This window comes from Ochlerotatus camptorhynchus, unplaced genomic scaffold, assembly GCF_037179485.1.
Source record: "Ochlerotatus camptorhynchus isolate MF236.1 unplaced genomic scaffold, CSIRO-AGI_Acam_v1.1 ptg000196l, whole genome shotgun sequence".
In the NCBI taxonomy this organism is placed as follows: domain Eukaryota; kingdom Metazoa; phylum Arthropoda; class Insecta; order Diptera; family Culicidae; genus Ochlerotatus; species Ochlerotatus camptorhynchus.
Genome location: NW_027040686.1, coordinates 4082948 through 4106569, shown reverse-complemented (window position 1 = coordinate 4106569; position 23622 = coordinate 4082948). Strand labels below are relative to the sequence as shown.

Here is a 23622-nt window from a genome sequence, read left to right as displayed (position 1 = left end):
CGTGGTACTACGGACGGCATTGTAACCGTTTGGTCACAAATTCATAGGTTTTTGTCATTTATGTTATATATTCAGAACCTTCACGTTTCTTGTGCAAAAACAGTAGTATACCACAGAAGTGATAGGGTTCTGTACCGCTGTGAAAATGTTGTGCCGTTACGTTATGTCCACCATAGAGCTACAAACAACTATACAAACAAGAATGACGGGATGACGGGATGAAGGAAAATTGGGAGAAAGAACGGCCATTGCCCAAAATCGGCCTCTTTTAATATCAGGCGTCCGTGTACTAAGACGCAATTGTATTAGCTAAGTGCAGTGGTTGGTGTTTTAGAACGTGAACCAGGACCCCCCCCCCCCCCCCCTAGCAACAGCTAGTGTGGGCTAGGGAAATTTAACGTTCAGGACCTCTTTTTTATATTGGACCTTAAAAAGGTTATCCGTCAGCATACGGCCGGCTCGTAAACTTGGAAACAGGTTCCGAGCCCAATTGTCAAGGGCCAAGCATTATTATCTGGCCAAACGTAGGCCATAATCGTAAAGGAGTTTTACCTTCTCGGCTTGACCAAGGTGGCCTTGCCACGGTCGGCCGATCGTGCCAACGAAGGACGACGTCTGCCATCCCACCGTCCAGCAACGCCCGCTGGCCTTTCATCCGCTCGTTTCGCCAATCTGGCGAGAGTTCCGGCCGCACAGTAGGACAGGAGTCACTGTGTCAGCCATCCGGATTCACCATCAACGGCAGCAGCGGTATGTACCGGTATAGTAAACAACGCGATTAGGCTAAACGACACATATTACACGAAATTATGAACTCAGAACAACACGCACACAACACAGAAAGTGGCAAATAAACGCATTTAAAGAAAAGTGAAAGTTTTTCGTTTTTGTATCGCGAAACCCTCTGATTACCCGGTAGCTAGCCGACCCTGGGTGTTCCGGAGTTTGATCTTGTCGCCTGAGTCGACCGGGTGCTGTATGTTTGATCTCCGAGTAGGTAGTTGGTGAGTGCTGAGTTCTTAAAGCAGTTATAGCATCATACTTTTGACGTAGGACTACGTCTTTGTTTTCTATATGGGGGTACACTTTGCGAGTACGAAAAATGAACATGTAACGAAAAGTGGTCTAGTTTTGAACGCATATTTCTCCAAAGCTTTAATTTGAAACATGCCATGCAATATGCCATTCGACGGTGGTTTCATTCAGCAATTTTGTGGCATATAGTACAAATAATGAAAATAGATAAACAGCTAAGAAAATTAACTTATGCTACAAGGTGTCTTTCCTAACACAGCCATCATATAGTTGGTCCCAAACGAATCCTTTGGCACTTTCAACGTGTTCATATCAATTCAATCAACAAATATAAAAGCGTCAAAAGTTTCCAAAAACATTGACTTTGACCACTGTAACAAGCAAAAGAGTTCCATTTCTAAGTGGGCGATGGTTTACAAAGTTATACCTTTCGAATGTCGGGCTGGCCATTCAGGATGGAAAATTTATCGATTTCCCAGGGCATAGAGTTTCATTGTATGCATGGTATTTAAAGTTCTCAATTAAAAACTACAAGGGGCAGCCCAATGGGGTTGTACAAACATTTGACCTAGGACTACGCTCACAAATGTTAAGTTTTTTGATGGAACGTTATTTGAAATTCCCAATATTATTATGACATCCGTTGATTTCTTCCGAAGTTTTATTATTGTTCCAGTGTTCATTTTTCGTTTATTACTAATAAGATTCTTTTTCAGTTCATGTGCTCATGTTGTGTTAGAAAATATTCCAAACTAACTCTTTCTTTGAAAATTGTGGTGGCCCTGAAAAGGACGTTTCGATGGTTTGTGGCTCTGAGAAGAGCCGTTTTGATATTGTATGGCCCTTAGACTGATGCAAAATTTGAAATTTTCGCTCCACAGTGCTTAAACGGTTCCAAATTGGGTCCTGCTTAGCCTTCGAAAATTTTAACTACTTTAGTAAGAAACTGACTTGGCACAAACAATTTCATGTTTATATGGGAATTACTATGGGAAAACTTATGTTTTTGTTCATATCTATCTAACAATTCACCACATCACTATGCTTTTAAAAATTATAGCGAATTTTATAAGCTACAACTTTGTTTAACATCACTTTTCAAAAAGTTATTAATGATTCAAGTCACTAATATCTTATGATTATGTTCATTCAACTGTTCAGCAGGCAACATTGGTGTTTCTGGTGCGAAGAATAGAGCACAAATATCAGGGCTACTATGTCACACTGCAGAATACAGTGTTGCCCATAGAACAGCTGCTTGATCATGCCATAAGATTATCAATCTCTTAAACAATTAATAACAATTTAATTTGACATTTGGCTGAAAAACAATATTGTGCAAAGCAGTGATGGAAAAGTTCACGAAAACTCACTATGACTCGCGAACTTTTCCCTTGGTGAACTTCGTGAAATATCGCGAACTTTTCCAACACTGGTGCAAAGTTTTAGCTTATAAAATTTCCCGCAAGAATAGTTATACAATTTTTCGAAAAAGCAATATGAAAAATGGGTAGAAGACAATGAACTAAAAGTTTGGTTTTCCCATAGTAATTTCCAGATGAACTTCGAATAGTTTGTGCCAAGTCAGTTTCTTACCAATTGAGTTTAAATTTTGGGAGGCTAATCAGAACCTGATTTGAAACCGTTTGAGCACTGTGGAGCGAAAATTTCGAATTTTGCATCAGTCTACTGGTCAACCAATTGCTTGCAAATGCTTAAACGCCACCGTTCTTCGGTTCTTTGAAAATATTGAAGCAGTCGTTTGTTGCACCCTTTAGTATTCGATAAAAATGGCACATCGAAAATCTTCTATTACTTTTGTATCGTATGAGTAAAAAACCTTAAAATATGAGTAAATCTTATTCATAGTGTATTGTTTACATTAATCAACGGTTCGATTTACACGGAAGAGTGCCTTAAGAAGCATCTCTTGGCATTCATAAGGAAGCACAAAGGATCAACTCTGTTTTGACCTGATCTAACATCCTGCCCAGAGCTGGTAAATATCATGGCCGTCATGTGACAGTGAGAAAACAGATCCTCAAACTATCACAAGACGGAACTACCTATCATTAGCTTTCATGTCTTTTTCAAATGATCAAATACCCACGAGAATAATTCTTATGCGATTTCGACATCAACATTTATAACCAGGGTTGCTTCCACTCACTTGCTATAAAAAAATGTTTATCGTAATTATGAAACCATTAGATGTTATAATGATAATTTGTACTTGTAAGTTACAAGAAGAGGTTGAAAAGTATACATTTGACACATCAAACCTGTCAATTTCACTTTGAGAGCGTCACAATCAAGGATCTTATGACTCGTGAGCGTTCACTCAGAGTGAGCGCTGACGAATTGTAAAATCGCTGATCGCTCTGAAAGCGAATTTGATAGGTTTCATGTGTCAAACGTATACTTTTCAACCTCTTCTTGTAACATATAAGTACAAAATATCATTACAACATCTAATGATTTCATAATTCTGAAAAACATATTTGTATAGCAAATGAGTGAAAGCAACCCTGTTTATAACTGATTTAGATAAATTTAAGCAAGGCACCGTATGTTATCGGTAGAGTGAATATATTATTAAGATCTCCTCGGTACAAGTAGCATTTATAGAAATAAATGGGCTAGTAATTACGATGATCACAACACTGTCACGTTTCGGCATGACAAAAAAAAAATCGATGAGATTTTAAAGAAAATTTCTATTATTGGCTACGACGATAGTGACAGAAGTATCTATGTAAATATCGCGTGAGATCTTTCATTGAAAATGACATTAGCCAGCCAAGATCGTGCCACTACGCTCGAAACGTGTTGGAGTTGTACCGAGTCAACGGAGTCAATGTTGTGCCAACCTATATGAACCCACCAAATTCATCGGAACTTCACTCAACTGAAAAATTCATATCAAATATGAAGACGGAACTTCGCAAAACTTCCCAAAACTATTAAAACATAGCTGGAGTTGAAAAAAATTTGGGTAAAACCAACAAAAACACTGAGAAAATCGGTTGTACAAAATTCGATGGATGGAGTGAAAAGGAAGGTACGGGCATTCGGGATGGGAGACGAAATTGAATAAAACAAATTTTTTAAATCATAACTCATTAGTAGTTTTTCATCCTCTGAAATGTTCAAGGGATTTCCGATAATCGGTGTGTATGCCATTTTTATCGAATACAGCCTTTAAATACAGATACAAAATTTATCCGTTAGGCTAAGGTGAGCAAAAAGCTCACTTTTCTTAAAGTAATTCGGATCCAAATGAGTTCAATTTTTTGGAAAATGCTCAGAACCTTTTTGGAAATTCAGAATCGGCTGAACTGAAATGACTGAAAATGAGCTGAAACTGAAAATCCATATTTTAAAACACCATAAATTACACAGATACATGGTTCATTAGAGCTGGAATGACCCATATATTGTGTTATAAGCTTAGATCTTGAATGATAGCTTACATCCCAATCTACAAAATTCTGCCTGTGCCACTGAAAAGTCTCGAAAACTTGGAGGGCATTTTTTTTTCTCCGGGCATTCTTCTGAAACCCACCTTCTCATTCAACATTTTTTTTTTAAATTCCATTCCCATTCTCTTCTCGTTGCAGTCAATTACTGAACCAAACGGAAATCATCTATTCGGTGTTCGTCGGAGGCCAACCGGTGCTGGCCACCACGGCAGCCGAAGATATGAAACTTATGTCCCAAGAGGAGGTCGAACATGTGATGGAATCGTTGGTCTATTTGAAAGCAGACCGTACGTACCAATAGAACACATCTTTTCCAGGGGTTTTTTTTTTGATCGGTTGTCTGTCAATGGTTTCATCATTCTGGACTTTGACCGTTCCGGTGCCGAGTGACGAGCACAAGCCAACCGACACACAGAAGCAGATGGAAAATTTAAACCGATTGTTTGCTTATTTGCGTTTTGTTTTTCTGTCGTTTTTTGCTTGCTTGTTTGCAGCCTACCTCAAGGAACCACAGGCAACTCCATTGATACCATCCACCTACAACGGGAGCTCGAACGTGATTGCACTCATCGGACAGAATCCGACACTTTTTGTCGTATCGTGCGTGGCCACTGCCTTGTTCCTGGTGCTGTTGATTGGCATCTTCCTGGTCGCCCGGGGGAAGAGAAAACATATTACCGAACTAAAGAAGTGGGTATCGGTCTTTGTTTTGAGTTTTGACTTTTTTTTTCAAATCGTATGATTCGATTTTTTTTTTTCCAGATTGGAGTCAACTCAAGCACTGGTGATGCCAGGTAGTAGCGGTGGCGATGATCTGAATACTGTAAAATCTGAAAGTGGTAGTAGCCACCACTCACCGTATGCCCGGGATCCATCGACTGTCAGTGTCATTGGATCCGTTCCAGCGGAGAAATCTTCCCCTACTATCCACTTCCCACTGCCTCCGATGTCCCGACCGACGTCCTCGTCCAGTTACTCGTCCGACTCGTCAGTGTACTATCCGAAGCGTAAGTTGAAGCATCACACTCAAGAACTGCTGGATGAGCGAGCAGTTACTCTGACCAATAAGCTACAGAAGCAATTTGGGTCGCTAGCAGTTGCTGAAAACGTCTACGCTTCGGTTCAGAAGCCCAAGAAGGAGCATCCGCACAAGCGGCGTCGGAAATATATCGGTGAAAATCGGGTTGGTTCCTTCGAAGGAGCCATGCTGCACGCTCCGGGAAGTCCAATCACGACCACTACGACCAACAGTGCTAGTGGATCCAGTGAGCAGTCGTACGATACGCGACCTGCCAAGCTAACTCCACCATTCGAACACAACGAAACGTTCAACACGGATGTAATTATGAAACACTACCTGAAGAAGAAAACGGGACACTTCAATGCGGGCTTCACGATGGATCATGTCCCGATCGAGGCATTCAATAAGGGCAAGATCCGGTGCCTGGAGAAGTGTGGCCGGACTTCGGTGGATACGGGCAGCATCGGTTCGTATCTCAGCATGGCGTCGGTGAAGAGCTTTCCGAGGTAAGCTCATTAATCATTCAATACAATACATATCAATAAGATTTCTTTTTCTTTGGTAGATGTTTTGTTCCAGAACCGCTGAGCCGGGTCCTGGAACCGGTGACGATGACCCATCTGGATCAATCGGAGAGCTACGCCGATGGCGGTAAATCCACTGCTCCTGGAACGGCTTCCACTAGTCAATACAATACCGATACGGAGATCCAGCTTTCGCGAACCCAAAGTGATGGAGCAGATCCGGGTGTCGTCGGGCCCGTCGTTTGGCAGATGCACAAGAAGGAGATGGAAGGTTTGAATGTGAAAATTCATTGGAATTTCTCTCACTTGATACGCGTGTCTTCCTAGAAATGACCAGTCCCATACGGGATCCGGTGGTCACTCGAAGCCGCTTTGAAGGCCTGCTGGAGGGAGCGATCCAACTTTACTCGGACCCACCGGAGAAGGAGGAAGCCCACAAACACTCCATCACTCTGCCCGGAGTGATCAGGCCACCGGTGGAAAACCGTGGAAAATCAGCAGCTGCCGTTGTAAGGTAACCGTATCCCTAGCCTCAGACCCCCTCAACCTAACTCCTGGAATCATTTCACCGTTCAAGATCACCTCCTCCCCGCAGGGAACCGACTACGTCCCGCGCGTGCTCGGCCACCGTTCGGCCCGTCACGGCGGCAGGCCAGGCCCGTAGTAGGCTGGAGAGTTCTGGACCACCTTCACCGGGTCGAGGAGCTTGGGGAAGTGGCGCCCATTCCCCGCTGGTTAGACCCATGAGTGCTGGTCCGTTCCATACTCCCGCCACTCCGCAGATCGATATTACGCGCGTAATGGCCCCGAAGACGGTTCTCCAATCGACGGAGCTATCGACGGCTCCACTGCTGCAGAATATCATGCAGGAACTGAAACGATTCCGGAACGAGTGAATCCCAATCTTTCGTTTTCAAACCAGTAGAAGTAGTTTTCTTAGATTATTTCCAGGCCGAAAAGGGTTCATCAAACGTGACACACTGCCAATTTTGTGGTAGCTGGCATTTAACTGCATATTCCTATCGACGATTTATCCATGGTAGAGACGCGGGTTTTCGTGTACTAGTGCTGTAGAATAGTGTTCGCTGCAATCTGTTTTTTTTTCTCGCTAGATCAGTAAGGGAAATTTTAAGCTAAGAACTTTTCGTCTACATGAGTACATTGGTGAGTAAGGTAAGAATGTACATTTTTGGGAAGGTAATTTTTCGATCGAATAAATAAAATACAAATTTTCGATGAATTTTTATTCCCTGGTCCATGTTGTTCACAATCTTTGAATGTCGAGCGTGAAGGGGGGTTTTGGTTGATGTTGGATCAGGAAATTTTTCAATTCTTCGCCCATGTCGTATGAGGATAATAAAAGTCAATGGTTGGCGTTTCCCAGAGCTGTTGCTGCTGCAACTCTGGGTCTCGGACTCAATTGTGCTTATGTTGCGGTGTGGTCATTCGTCGATGTTTTCGGATAGTTGATGGAATTGGTGCTGGAATTTAATTCTACGTTTGTTTGAAATACGTTTAGTAGAACATTAGATGGGATATTTTCTAAATCTTGCAATAGCTTGTGATAGCTCTTCTTGCAGATCTAGCAGCCCATTTCAGAATATTTATTAGTATTTGTAAAAAGTCATTTGAAAATGACATATAATCAGATAGATCTCACCAAATTCCACTTCCAAAATACCACAGCTTTGTTCACTCGGGGTTAACTAAAAAATCTAAACAGACGACAACAGTAAAATAGGGATGATTGGAACTTTCAACCAAATGGTTAGAACGATTTAGGAAACTACGACTTTATATTCACGGACTGATAAATAAGCAGGAACACGGTTGAAATCAGGGTTATGATGACGTCGTTCTACATCAAAGCTATTCAAAACAAAGATATTTCATACACAGGATCCCTAATTCAAGACATGCAAACATAACTATAGTAAATTCGTAGCTAGAACGATGTGCAATGTGTTCAGTAGTGGGGCCACATTTTACTAGCTTGTGCCAATTTTTGAATTGAAACACTAGAATTTTTAAAACCGTACACTCTCAGTGGACGTTTCAGTGACACGTCCTTGAAATCAAGTATGGGGGACGCAATTTTAGAGTGATCTTTATTGTTTTGGGACCTTTATTTACCTCAGCGTCCCCACAAAATTCACAGGATGTCAGATTTGGCTTTCAATGGATTCTGATTCACCTTGATAAGTGATATGAGTCCTGATCATTGGCGTAGCTAGTGGGGGTTCCAGGAGGACCAGGCCTCCTCCAGAATTATTCAGGCCCCCTCCAGAATTTTTGGTGTTTTATTTGGCTCACCGGTATTTCGTCAAGCTTGTTAAATTCGATGCTATTATTTAACAGTGATTAATAAAATTGGATAACCAACAAAGTTTTTTTTTAAAGTCCTTTATGTTGATTACTTTTGTTATGTTCTGTTCTAGAAGAAACAATTTTGAGAAATTATATTATATCAAATTGATGGCAATAAGACGTCTTCAGGCTCTACAAGATGGCCATGAGCCCTGGTATTTTTCTTTAACTTGTGGGACTTCAAATAGAAGTTCAGGAAAGATCGTGGAAATTAAGTAAACTTGTTAGAAATTCTGGGAACTTCATGGACCTTCAGAAAAATTCGTAGAGAAAACTGCGTAGAAGTAGATTATTCATTTAAATTTGAGAAGCTTTCTAGAAGTTAAAGGAGCATTATTTTATTTTAGGGAAGCTCATAATTGTTCGGGAACCTCTACATAATTTAAATTTTCTTAAGCCTCATGGACTTGGAATGGTTGTGGAAATTACGTACAAATTCAAGAAATTTCATTCCTGTTCGCAGAAAATCAACGAAAAACGTAGAAGAAAACTTTGTAGAAGTTTTTCGAATTTCGTAGCATTTTGAGGAGCTGCGTAAAACTTCATATAAGTGAAAGGAATTTTGTAAAAGATCTAAAAACAGTTCAATAAACATCCAAGAACTTCAAGGATCTTCGCTTCAGTTTAGGTGTTGCAGTTTGTCAGAGATCTTACTCCAAAAAAAGCTCCATGAACTTCTCTGAGGTTTTGGGAGCTTCGCCTAATTTCAATGAACTTTCTAGGTGTTCAAGTATATTTGTAGATGTCTAAGGTGTCTTCCAGTAGTGCAAAGATGTTCAGAAATCATTGTGAATCAAGCGAGATGGAAAAAAATATGGAATTTAAAATAAATTCAGGGAACTTTGTAGAAGTCGAGGAAATTTTGTAAAACTTAAGTTTTGTAGATGGTCAGAACACGTTGCATAAGTTACAGGATAATCTTCCTAGACAGCAGGCAATATTTGAAAGATCTCCATATAGTCGAAGATATTAGTAAAGTTCACTGGATATATGGTAGGTTGTAGGTTGATCAGGAAGTATTCAAGTTTTTCAGCCAATGGAATCAGATGGAATCTTGATTTTATGGTCATATTTATACATTACCTATAGGGAAGACCCGTGCCTTGGTGATTTAGCTATATTGTCAAAAATTTGCAGCTGAATTCCGGGCAAAAATTTCTGCATAAAACTAATTTGTATAAATTTCTTTCTTTTCGATGAATTATATGCCTGGAATTCAGCTTCAGGGACACAATTATTAAAGTTTCGATTTCATTCCTTTCGATTAGAAATATAGTTAAATCTTGATTTTATATATAACTCCGAATGTTAGTTAGTCCGATGTATCGAATGAACAATTTTCCTGGATAAATGCTTTATTACGTTTTATTTTATCTTAAAATCTCAGAATCATGACATTCAAAATCCGGTATCTTAAAAACCGGAGGAATTTGAATTTTGACCTGCTTATTCACAATTTTTCCACAGAAATTTTAAATCTTAATTTTTTCTTACTTTCTCATCACAAAGAATTTTTCTCTCGATAAATGCTGTGAGTCTTAGAATCTAGGTTAGTTTACTAAGATCTTGAATTACAAATTTTGAAGACCAGGAGATTCAGAACTTGTCTAAGCAATCGAAAACATTTTTTAAATCCATTAAATTTATTTTGAACAAAATTTTATCGAAATTTTTTTATCGGACTCATTTATTTTGTGGAGTATTTTGAAACTTTTCAGTAGGTCAAATATACTGTAAGTGTTAAAATTCTTATTTGTTTTTAATTTTAATGTACTAGATTTTTTTATGAAATGACTGTCTAGGAAGGATCTTGCAATTTTAACTTAGTCTTATAATTATGACAATTGATCTACATTCGTTGACTTTTATTGACATTTGTATTCATAGAATCTATGCTTACAATCTGTATCAGAGATAACCTTTTTTAAGTTAAAAAATCTTGAAGACGTATGGGTTTGGGAGCCTAAAACTATTTTTATTTTAAAATTCGCAATGTTAAGAATTGTGCATCTGCAGCAGTTGCATGTACGTCATTGGAGGATTTGTTAGTTATTTCGACGCTTATGGACAATGTTTGACATTTCCCATTATTAATAGTTTCTTGTTGAAAATAAACAGCCGGAAGCATTGCTTTAAGCATTGAAATATTTCTGATCGATTGGTGATAAAATGACTGAATTGGTCCAGGGGAAGCTAAGCTATTAACGTTCAAAATCTTTCATAATTTTGTTACATGTTCCATTTTCTGTTTTAACAAAGTGTACCCCCACATAGAAATCACAGACGTAGGCCTACGTCAAAAAATTGTGCATATTGAACATTTTCCTACGTTCTTAATGTATTAAATTTACCTTGAAACAGCCAGAATTTTATAAAATTATAATATTCAAACTCCTTCAAGGTTCCTATGCCTGAGTTTTGACTGATTGTTAAACATTCAAAATCTTAAAAAAAGCTAGTAACAAAATTCATGAAATTTACCAACTCTGAGAATTTTCTTAAGTTTGAGATGCTTACATTTACAGACTGTGATTTCATTACAAAAACCATGAACAAACGATCATTGCTCATCGAGGTCCCAATCATTGTTATGGAATAAATATAATCAAATTTATTGTTTCACCATTAAAATACTAGCAAGCCTCAATGTCATATTATTGGTGACGGAAAAAAATGTACCCAAAAATAAGTTGCCTTGACGCAATTTGAGAGAGTTTTTATTTGAGCGTAGTTTTGCAAAATTAAAAAAAAAAGTGCAGCAGGCAGCTACGAATACTTGATCGTGGGTTAATTCCATTTAAAGTACGTAACGATAAAGACGACCGCCCATTAAAATAAAATAAAAATATATGTTGAAAACTACTTAATGATGGTAACTATTGGGACTTGAGAGGAACTGCTTAATGTAACGGCTTTCTCAGTTTTAATTTCTTCTGACGACTTCGATTAAACGGTGATCAAAATTGTGACCAAGTAGTTCCTTCCCCAAAATATCATTAATTGTAACCAACATATGTTAAATCGACCACAACAACGACTAAACGATTGACGATAATGACAGACAATATTTTCCCTTGAAAAACGCTACAAAACATGGTCGAATCGTCGGGCAGATTAAATTGTAGTTGTTAGAATTAATTAAGACTGAGAAGGCCATTACACCATACAAACTACACCATTGCAGACATTCACATATAAATGACCTCCTCGGAAGGCTGAACCATGCTTTTCAATAAGGTTTTTTACAATTCACCGGTCCGTTGCGACCAAGGTTCCCGAGAAATCATGTGACATAATGTATGCCACAATCCTGAATTGGACTTAATAGTATATACAATTAATTAAAAATGGTCAAAATCACATTCCACCCTGCGCTGCTAGCACTTTCATCACCACTCCTGATTATTCACTACAATTAGCAAAGTTACTACTAGCTCAAACACAGATTGTGAACGCAGCATATCTATTCTCATTAAAAACGCACCAAACTCACGTGAACAAAGCTTGGCTTCCACATCGACTGAACAATAGATCAAACGAAACCGAGGTCCTATCAGGTATCAAATTGGAATTCTAGAGTACTCCAGTGTAATGGGCACCCATAACGTATTCAAAAACTATGCAGTCAGGAAAGATTACAAAATTCGTCGGAACTAATCTATTGTTAATTTATTTCAGTATCAAAATTAAATAGATTAATTTAATGGAAATGTTACCTCGCCGCATGTAGCGTTTCCATTTCCTGGCCTTCTTTTTGACTACCCGAGAATCGAGAAGCAGCTGATGGGTAATCCCGAGAATTCCCGGGCATCGGGAAAAACTTGTATCCAGTAGCCAGATAGGTTTGTCAGAATGTTATTTTTTCTTTAAATTCTATTGAACGATCCATGAAGGCTTCTGGACGTGTCTTCCGACTTCCCTAGAAATTATATCCTAGCTCTGCATTTAACTTTCTTCTGACTTCACCCGGTAGTTTCTCCTATTTTGTCTGGAACCTTCTCTTAACTTGATTTGTAATTCTTTTTTTTTTTACGTAGGACTACGTCTTTGATTTCTATATGGGGGTACACTTTGTGAAAACCGAAAATGGAACATGTAACAAATTAAGAAAGATTTTGAACGTTAATAACTCAGCTGCCCCTGGTCCAATTTCAATAATTTTATCACCAATCGATCAGAAATATGGCTGATAACAATGCTTTTGAATGTTGATTTTCTACAAGAAACTATTGAAAAACTGGTAAATTTTTTTTTTTTTTGTTTATTAATTTATTTGGTAAGGCTCAACCGAATTAACTTTACAGAGCCGAGGATTCTTGGTCACTATACAATACATCTTAAAAATATAGTCAAATGGTACAGCACAATAAACACTTTATCTTCCGCTATCCAAAAAGCCTCCTCCATCAGAACTGGAGCCGCTTCCAGTAGTTTCATTGTATGGCAAATTGTTGTACGCCAACGAGGGTCACAGCGCGTCCATTGCAGCAATGGACGCAAAACGTGGTCAGCACTCACACATTCATCACGAAACGGTTGCTTTCCAAAGTCGACGACGCATCGACCGAAAGAACTGCTGATGAAGAACAATGAGGAGGACCACACAATGGTTGCTGCCGAGAAAACAGACGATCGCGTAGCACACATCGAGAGAGTGGTCTGCTTTTGTCGACAGCCGAGTGAACACTGTAAAAAAAAAACTGGTAAATGTCCAGCATTGTCCAAAAGCGTCGAATTAACTAACGAATCCACCAATTACCTACATGCAGAGAGTAGTAAGTAGACGTAACAAGTCGAAGTGGCATTCGCCTTAGATCCTCGGGCGCGTGCGAATAGGGCGGATGGAATTGCGTAATATTTTGCACACTCATCGCCATATTCAGAACCAAACGAAAATTCTTCAAGATAACCACCATCCGTTGTCTGGCTCACCGTGGCGGTATCTGACGTATCTCCGGTTTGATTTACGAGGTGTGCTGAAAGTGTTCCTGAAAAATGAGATCTCGGAGACGAGCCAGCCAACGGCTGAAAGTCTCCTTAATAAAGATATAAAAAAAAAAAAAAAAAAAAAGGATATCCGTGATGCTGTCACCTACACTAAACACGCCAAGCTTAAGCGGCCATGGATGTCATCTACGTTTTTGAAGTGACAGAGACGCACTCTGTTTGGTTTAGGAGGTTAAATCATCACCAACATTGGAAACAAAACGGTTCTTTTCAGGGCCACCAAGCTTATTACAGTAAAGAGTAGGAATAGAATTCATCTGCCTGTTTGTCCATATTCAGAACCAACTACCACACAAAATGCTCATGTAATCAAACTGGAAGCAGGGATACAAATTATTTTGATCAACCTTGATCAACTTTGAATCGCCACGGCCGGATATTTGAGATGGAAGGAGCAACAATCTAGCATCTAATTCGAGGAAGACGGCAGGAAACATTTCTGGATCAACAATAGAATAGGGCCCATCAGCATTTGTAAACAAACCGTTCCAAAGTCTCACAAATCGAAGGCCGCTCACACAAACTAGAGTCGGTGTATAATGAGTCACGCCAAGAGAAAAACAGTTGAACTCGCATCACGGTTTTCGAAAGATTCCCTTTCTTTTAACTTGGCAACAGAGGACTTCTGCATCAACTTCAAATGACGTCTAGCGAGGAAAAAAATAACGGCTGTAGTATATCATTATATCAGTGATTTTGTGGAATTATCTTAAGGAAAAATAGTAGAAATTGTCATTACTGATCATTACAAAACGTATCGCATGACAAATGTAATGCTCACTGCGTGTATATGATCATTTCTTCGGTTATATTTAATATTTAATTGCAATACCTTTCGTGGACCTTTCATAGCATCGTAATGCTTGTTTACTTTGCACGATAGGTAGCCGGTTTGACAGTTCAATAGGTAGACTTGGCTTCACTCTTGGCGTGACTCATTATACACCGACTCTAACACAAACCAACACCAACATCTTGTAGATAGAAGTTTCCCCTATCCAATGATGGTGTTGGTTTGTGTGGGTGGCCTTCGCTTTTGTGAGTAAAGGGCTTTGGAACGGTTTGTTTACAAATGCTGATGGGCTCTTTTCTATTGTTGATCCAGATTTGTGAAGCCAAGTTATTTACGAGTGTCGATGAAGAGAATCGATCAATGTAGATAGGGCCTATTGAAAAGTGATGCGAGATTTGTTTTCCGTACTGAGCTCCAATGCTTCCGACGCCAGGGAGGCAGCTCCCAGAGATGTTATGCCTTAGAACATGCCGGTGGCATCGATTGAGATTGGACCCAGGCCTGCTGGGGTGAGAGGTAATCATGCTAACCACCGGCGCCGATATCTATCACGGCGAATGACAACGACCCAAATTTGAGTTTAGTTATCTCAGAAATAAGAAATACAGTGCAGGAACTCAGCGATGAATAAATTTGCCTCATGTTTTTCCAGGTTTTTCCAGGATTTTCCGGGGAAAAATTCCCGAATTTGAGAAAAGTAAAGGTTGGATTCACTCAGTCTATTGGTACTACTCCGAGACTGAATAAAATTTTCGTCAATTTCCTCATTTTTTGGCAGACTTTTTAGGTTTTCCACAGGAAATCATGAGACAAATTTACTCATCGTTGAGTTCCTACACTTTTGGCGATTATGAGTGAACTAAACTCAAATTTGGGTCGTTCTCATTCGCCGTGTACGCAAAAAGAAAATAGCCAGTGTCGCTACTTGATAGCAAACTACTCATAATGGGAGGAGTCTTTGTAGCTTTTATACCAGTTGGTTGCACATCATTCTGCTTTAACCTAAAAAGATATAAAGCAGCGCTGTCTGGTATCAGCTCATTTTCGCTTCGGACGGCGTGGTCAGCAATAGCAGCAGTAGGATGGTGGCTAGTCCACTTTTCTATAACCAACAAGCAACAATTGACTGGTCGTGGCAAAGAAGGTGCCAATCGTCATCGCAAATTCTTCGAGATAACCACCATCCGTCGTCTGGCTCGCCGTGGCAGTGTCTGACGTATCTCTGGTCTGATCTGCGAGGTGTGCTGAAGGTGTTCATGGAAAATGAGGTCCGTGATGCTGTCACCTACACTAAACACGCCAAGCGTAAGTGGCCATGGATGTCCTCTTCAATAAAACGGCCCTTTTCAGGGCCATCAAGCTTACATCAGTAAAGATTTGGAACATAATTTATCTGTGCTTGTTTGTCCATATTCATAACCACAAGCCCCCAACGACCACACAAACTTGGAAGCAGGGGTGCAAGTGATTTTGATTGATTCTCGTAATCAACTTTCGTTTTGAAAAAGATTACTACAAATTGGTACCCCTACAATTCAAAAACGGAAAGAGTTGAGATAATAGATATTTGATCAATTAAAAGAACTTAATGCTCTTCACATTTATTCCGTCCACTAGCGGTCCTACGTCAAGCTTCCGTTCGTGCCCCTAGGCACAGACCCTTCTACTTTTTTCTCAGAAATTCTAGATCTAGAGTTTCTAGAAGTCCTTCTGGTTTCAATTGGAATTTTTTTTTTATTATTGTAATCTCTCGGTAGTTGCTTTTAACTTCTTCAGGAGTTTTCGGTCTACTTCTCCGGATTTCTTCCCGAAGTTTCTCCCTGTATGCCACACAATTCTTTCTAGCATCGCCCGAGAGTATCTGTCTTCTGAATACCTTTTGGAAGACTCTTCCGGCTTCGCCTACAAGTTTCATCTGACTGATGATGATGATGTTGATGATGATGATGATGATGATTATGATGATGATGATGATGATGATGATAGACTAGCACCTATTGTATCAAGGCACCTGCACATAGCAGTAGGCTGTTTCTACTACATAAATTGATCAAAATTTGATTTATTATCATATTCATCATACTTCTGTATGAAGGTCAAAAAACGGTGGGATGGACCGGTAAGCAGAGACACTTACGCGAAACCCGCGGGAGAGATAGAGAATATCCTTCCAGAAGTAAGTCCACACAACCAGAAACCAAATCAAGCTATCGTGTGGAAGAACGTCCCAATAGATGGGGGGAAGAGCTCGCCTTCTATCCACCAAATGTCCTAGAAGTTTATTCTGACTGCTCCCGAAAACCCTTCTGGTAAACGCTTATTCTTCTGACATTCACCACAAGTTTACAACAATGCAACCCAGGAGTTTTCTTCTATCTTCAGCCTTTTCCAGGCTGGCTTTCAATCTTCCAATGAAGTTTTTTTCAAATTCTCCCAGCCGATTTTTTACTTCCCTTGAAATTTATTCAGATTTCTCCCTATCGATTTTTCCTACTGATACTCATTGGCCTAACTAATAGGGTTGCCTGCCCCCCTCCAAAATGATCCAAGCACACTTCAGATTTTTTTTGGTGATTCTAAAACCGAAAATTTATATTATATTATTCGTTTAAACATTCTGGAGGGTACCTAGATCATTATAGACGGGGCCTGGCTCCCTAGGCGCCGTCATTAGCTACACCAATGCTAATACTGGTAGTTTACCTCGAGACTCTTCGAGCTTTCGTCTTCCCAGGAAATTGTAACCTACTTCTCTTGTAAATTTCTTTTCACTTCCCTCATAAGCTTCTTCCAATTTCTCCTGGAACTCAATCCTTCAAAAAAAAAAAAAAAAAATCTGGCTTCCCCTCAATCAAAAGTTTTTCGACATCCCTCGAATGTTTCATTCAGATTGCTTTTGAAATTTCTTCTGACTTTCTGCAGAAGAGTTTCTACTTTGCTCAGTAATCGATGTTTCTTCTAAGGGGCTGTCCATATGTTCATACACGAAGAAGTCATCAGCGCTACCTTTACGTCAACTGCTTAGTAATTCGCAAATATTCGAATTAGGTCGACTTCGAATTCATTTTCGTTGCTCAATTTGACAGTAACTTCCTACATTTCCTACACAACGTACTTCCTATGGATCAAGTATAAAAGGCATCGACGAAGCAATGGAAGATCTTTTTTTCATCGTCTGTTGTGTTTGAAGAAATGTCATGAGTGAAGAATTTGATTGAATTGTAACATGGAGAAATATAAGAATAGTTTAAAATTTTCTTTTAAAAAAGTGCATTGAATCTCTCTAAAAACAATGTCAGTGAAGAAAATAACGTACCCGCATGTGAAAATCCTTGATTATGTGTACCTAAAATAAAAACCAGAAGATTTACCTCTACCTGAAGACGTTCACTGGAAAAAAACTTACTTACCTGTTCATTCCGCTTGAAACTGACCTGTGCTGCTCTCGCTGATACTATCACCATATACACCGTGAACACTAAAAGGGGACGGTGGACGGGTTCGTAAAATGTCCATGGTCCTTAAAAAAAAAAATACCCCGCAAGGGACAAGGAGGGATCTAAAATCCCTCAAAAACTGTGTACTTGCTATATGAACAGCAGCTAATTTGCATCCATACCGGATATTTCACGTCTCGCAGGAACTTCTTCCAGTATCCCACGAAAGTTTCTTCCGACTTCCCCCGGGAATCATGAAGCAAATTTCTCAGAAATGTTTTCTAAAATGTTTCCTGAATTTTTAGTGGAAATTTATAATCAGCATGCCTTTTATATAAAATACCCGTTTCCAGGGCAGCCGAATTAGATTTTTGGGATTCAGAAAACGTGATTTTTGATCAAATTCTTAGGATTTCCTCGGTTACGATACACTAGACGCATGCCTTTGATAAACATAATAAATAATAGAGGCTCTAATACACAAAAAGCGCAAGGTTGTTCAGCAACAGGAAACAAAATTAGTTAAAATTAGTCTTTCGACCTCTGTCACACAAATAGTTTTCTAACGACTTGTATGTAGAGCTTCCAATAATGAAAGGTTGCTTGATTGTTGGCTACAAAAAGAGCATAGAAATAGCTTCGAGTGGGTGTTTCAGACCTCAAAATAACATTTAAAAGTTTTCTTTATATTTAGCCAACTTAAAATAAAATTAATCAAGAGTTCATTATGACAAAGATCTAAGGCAAATGGACAAACGAATCAAATGAATGCTAAAGGAAAAGGTCTAAAGACAAAGGTAGAAGAATAGATGCATTAGGGACGAAATGTCGAATGGATAACAGCAACAGGCTGAATGAATCTTATAGGGTCAAAAGTTCTAATGGACAATCAGGAAACATGTCAAAATCCTCAAAACGACCTCACATTTACTCATGGTTTAAAGAAAGAGTATATTTAAGATTTAATTTTTTCAACTTCGATTTTTACAAATAAAAAATTCAAACGAATGTCAAACACGCAATCGAACGTAAACCTGTTAGCAGCTTCAGTGGCTATTGGGTTTTATTTTATACGTAAGCACCTCTTAATTGAAAGCATTTAAATCCAAGTATTGGATTGAATTCAAATTGCAGGTAAAAATAAATAATATTGAAAGCATGATTTCTAAAACGATAATTGCCAAGGTGAATCGACAGTTGGGATTTATTTTAAAAATTACGATATATTTTTCTGATCCACACTGCTAGTTCGACTAACTCTCGAAAACGATTCTGGTGGTTGGACTCCAAAGGATGTTTCCTGGACCTTAGGGATTGAACGTGTTCAGCGAAGATTCATCCGGTTGGCCCTGTGTCATTGACCTTGATGTGATCGAATGAATCTTCCAGCCTATCCCAATCGATGCAGACTGTTGGGCATGGACACCCTTGAAAGAAGGCGTAGACTACAACAGGTGACAGTGAAGTTGCTGAATGGCGAAGTCGACTCTCCTCGGCTTAATCGGAAAATTTATAAAAACAATTTATTGCTACTTGAATTATATTCAACTTCTATGAAGGCTAAAACATTTTACGTTGATTTACCGTATGCGTGATAATGTTTGCACCATTGAGCAATGTCAAAATAAAAAAAAAACTCCTAAATTTTGTTTTCGAGTTTTTTTATTTATTCAAAGAGGGGATGTTTCTCAGAGTCTTAAACTATGTTAATCATCGATCGAGTTTCCACTTGCTGCAATTACGGCCTCCACACGCTTCCGGAATGCACGGCAGGTTCTAATAATGTAGTCTGGATCCATTTCTCTCCAGGTACGGGTCAATGTTTGTCTGAGGCTTGCTGTACTCGTGTGGCGTTTAGAACAGGCCATGGCCTTCATGATGCGCCATATTGAGTAATCCAGCGGATTAAGACCGGGGCTGGTAGACGGCCACATATCCTTCGCCCAGAACGGAAGATGTTCCTGCAACCACTTCTGAGTGCGGTTCGAGGTGTGGCACGGAGCCCCATCTTGTTGAAATACAACATTTGGCTTCGGACCGTACTGATCTTTGATCCACGGAAGAACATACTTACTTAAAATCCCGATGTAGTCCTCCGTGTTGACCTTGCCATTTTTGCCATCGGAAGCCACCAATCCAAACACCATAACGCTAGCAGGATGCTTGGTCAGATACACGTTCTTGTGCTCGTCGGCCACGTCTTTTACCGGAAGAGAACTAATATACCGGTTGGTTGTGGAATTTGATACCGGATCGACGGTAAACATGCTATCGTCGGTGAACAGGATTACCGGATTTTTTCACTTAAGGAAGTTCAAGATTTTCTTGCATCGTTCGACTACAAGCTCCCGGATGCGGTTGGTAATCATGCGAGTTTTTTTTCCGTGCCCTCGACTTAGCCCCGCAATCTTCTTTTACGATCTTCCAGTCACTGATCCCATGTTCCTTTGCCATTTTCCTTATTGAACGCACTGGATTCACCCGAATCTTCCTTTTGATAGCAGCGATAACCCTCGGAACCCGAACTGACCTCGGACGACCTGTGGCCACCTTCGCGGATAGTTGTCCTTTCTTTTCTCGGTCTAAACCCCTTTTGACGGTCCACCGGGACACTCCCACGGCGATTGAAATGTCTTTTTGCGACATTTGCGCGTGGGACAAATCACAAATACGCTGCCACTTCGTCATGGTGCAACTGTCAAACTAAGTAAATCATTTTCTTTTATACACAGCCTACTACGGTATGAGCTATAGTACATGCTAAGAAAACCAAGGCATTGTATGCTCAGGTGAAACGGGAACCTTATTTGTACGATGGTGCAAACATTATCACGCATACGATAGCTGCAAGGATATCATGACCTTAAAGAATGGTAGGTATTATATTTGAAATGCATAGACTGGGAAATAATTGTAGCTTGTCGAAGTACAACAAATATATTTTTCGTATTGTGATACTGATGAGCAGTATGAGTATTTAAACGAGTCAAAACAGACAATGGTTCAAGATCAATAAATACTGCTTATATTATAAAAAAGGTAGTAACATATAGCTTTCAAGCATTTTCAGATAGATTACTCAGAGCCTAGACTAGATTTATTTGCTTTGATCAGTAGATTGCCTTTCTGATCAATTGTCCTTTTTCAAAATTTTCCTCATTAAACCTGTTTTTCAATTCAATCTACTGTCCATCAATCTTTCCTAATTTTTGGCTTTCTGTTTATTTTGTCCATTTGGTTAGTCAACTTTTTGAATTTTCTACCTTTTTTTACAAATCTACCCGCATGTATAAACAAAAATCCGGATGTTTGATTAAGACTTATTATTTGGTTTCAAAATCAAGTAATTTACTTTTCGAACTTTGAAAATCCTGGGATCATTTTTGAAGGCAATAAAATCATTTACTGTTGTAGAGAATATCTCAGAACACCTAATGGTCAAGTATACTGTCCCGACATCTAATTCTTCAATAGGCTCAGTTTTCAAACCCATATGCCATCATCCCAGTTACTGATGTTTTCAAAACAAAATCTTCCTTTCAACACTCCGCCATCGTCCTTCCATTACAAGGTTTTGAAGCGAGCGTAAAGAATTGTGCAAGACCACGTCATAACCAGCAACTGCAGCGGTGCCGCGCCACCATAGACGACAAACTCTCTCCCTAGCTCATTCACCCACTAGCCTTAAGATATATTATTTCCACTCTGGAAGCGGGAACATAATCTTTTTCCATAAAAAAATAACATCGAATCGAATTTTATTTTCGTAATTTATTTCTTTTTAATCCAATAAATCATATCGCACTTGGTACACTCTCACTCTTGCTTCATTTTTTTTTCCAAGAGGCTGCACGGCGATGCGGTGAATGTAATCCATCCACTCGAAACTGTACAAATTGGATGTGCAGAGCAGGGTAGTAGTAATGGAAGCGTAGTTAGTAAAGCTCGAGGAGATGAATTTTCGAATGCACTTTTTTTTACGGAAGTGGCAGTAAGTGAGTGGTTCCGGTATCAGGATTTGTCGGTTTCAATGCTTTTTTGTTGTGGGAAAGTTCTGCGATAGGATTGAATTTGTTAGCCTTTCATCGACGATAAGTGGTTGGCGATGTATAGTTTTTTCTTTCCGTTGGAATCCCAGGATACAGGTTGACTTTTTCCCGTCATTAATTTAAGATGAGCCATACCGTGGAAACAGTCCAAAGTGGAAAGGAAGCAGTAGGATTAGTGGTCAACAGGTGAAGAAGACGGAAAAGAAAAGTACAATTGCAGGATGATGTATCGAGTTGAGAAGGATTACTACCGGTCACAGGATGCACAAGAAAGTACAGGTGCATTCTCGCACACAGAGGCTTAACTAGGTATTACTGCGCTATTTCCGTGTCTTTTGTTTCATTCTATCCGGTTCGGATGGCTCGGTATTCGCTACTGTAGTGCTTTGCACAATGATAATGGAGAAAGCTGAGAATCTCTGTTTGGTGATGAAAATTCGTAGCTTTGAGGAGCTCTTTACATAATATGTGCTCTTTATTTGAATGTTATACCAATTAGAATACTATCCGGTCGAACTCCAGACGAAACTAGAACCGCACTACCATTCATACTGGCGACAACGCTCTGATGAGACAACAAAACCTTACCCCAAGCTACTCCCCTGATCCTATCCTTCGACAATGTACCTCTCTAACCTCGAGTAAGTCGCGAGTATTCGGCACAATTCCTACTAGACATAGAATTAAGAGAATTTTGTTTTAAACAACGAATAATGAAATATCGGCTTCGTAAAGCTAAAGCGATTGAGCCTTCCAAATAAACGAACTAGTTAAAAAAAAATAGAATACTAATAGGAATGAGATCGTCATATGTTAAAGCCCAGCGTATTCTCTAAGTCTGGTTAATTCTTTTCGTCAGATTTCGTTGTGTTAGTTTGTATTGTTTTAACTAGTTTGCTTACTTGTGTTTGATGTCCACTTAATCTAGTTGTCAGTTTGTTTTTCGTCATACCAATGTAGGCATATCATGATGAGATGACCTTACACAAACAAACACAAATTATGTAAGTTGTCTAATATGTACAATTCATTTCCTTGAGAAGGGCTGAGTTCCATGGGGAAATCAAATTAGATTCGTTTGAGTGAGTCTATATTTGACAGGGAAAGCCGTTAAAACGAGCAATTGCATAAAGTTCCAGTCGTCATCATTTTTAATTTTCTTAGTGATTCCGTGAAAAAATGAATTTTTTTAATCATAAAAGCATACAAACATGGAGGCAATCTGCATAACTCAATAGGGAAGTGAGACAATGATCCACTAAGAACCTTGTCTACTACGGCCACAACGTAAGGTCTTAATCACTAGATGATCCCAGCCCCAGAAAGCTATAGAAATTATAAAATTTCAAATCGTAATTAAAACGAAGAGTTTTTGTAATCAACATTCAGAGAAAAAACTGAGATACATCGTTAGTTCAACACACAGGTTTCCGTGGTGTAGTGGTTATCACATCCGCCTAACACGCGGAAGGCCCCCGGTTCAATCCCGGGCGGAAACAGATTTGTTTTTATTTGGCAATTAGTGGCTTGACCAGTGTAACTATAATTTTGACGTCAGTAGAATTATTGGAGATCTTGCAAACGATTTCCAATGAACTTTAAAAAATTGATAAAGAAAATTGTAGCTTAAAAATGAAAATCAAAATTGAGCGTATCAGATTCAATTTTGAATTTCAATTAGCCTCCAAAATGACTAATCGATCAGACGCTACTTTTTTCCAATTTGCATGAAACTTTGCATCGTGAATCGTGTTTTCGAAAATGATTCTCTTAATTAAAATTGGTTTTGAGACAAAGTTACATTATTTGATTATTTGTTTAATAACTTTATTAAAATTCACAGGGGAAAAGGTTTTTCTAAGAATATTAGCTATTTTGAATAACTAATCCAAAGTTAAATTAAAAAA

General features: G+C 39.1%; 1 protein-coding gene and 1 non-coding gene across 4 annotated transcripts in view; both read left to right on the top strand.

The window, feature by feature from the left end:
• LOC135702707 (uncharacterized) overlaps positions 1 to 7236 on the top strand; it is a 62253-nt gene extending 55017 nt beyond the window's left edge. The window contains exons 5-10 of one of the 3 annotated variants that reach the window (XM_065223745.1): positions 4656 to 4804; positions 5012 to 5207; positions 5280 to 6044; positions 6104 to 6333; positions 6390 to 6576; positions 6658 to 7236. In XM_065223745.1, coding sequence (XP_065079817.1) covers positions 4656 to 4804; positions 5012 to 5207; positions 5280 to 6044; positions 6104 to 6333; positions 6390 to 6576; positions 6658 to 6958 — 1828 coding nt within the window. In that variant the 3' untranslated portion in view covers positions 6959 to 7236. Of the gene's footprint in view, positions 1 to 4655; positions 4805 to 5011; positions 5208 to 5279; positions 6045 to 6103; positions 6334 to 6389; positions 6577 to 6639 lie in introns of all 3 variants that reach the window. The other 2 variants (XM_065223744.1, XM_065223746.1) reach the window with 2 other exon arrangements.
• Positions 7237 to 23141: 15905 nt separating this feature from the next.
• TRNAV-AAC (transfer RNA valine (anticodon AAC)) lies at positions 23142 to 23214 on the top strand. Its single transcript has one exon. It is a non-coding gene; the product is annotated as a tRNA-Val (tRNA).
• The last annotated feature ends 408 nt before the right edge of the window (positions 23215 to 23622 follow it).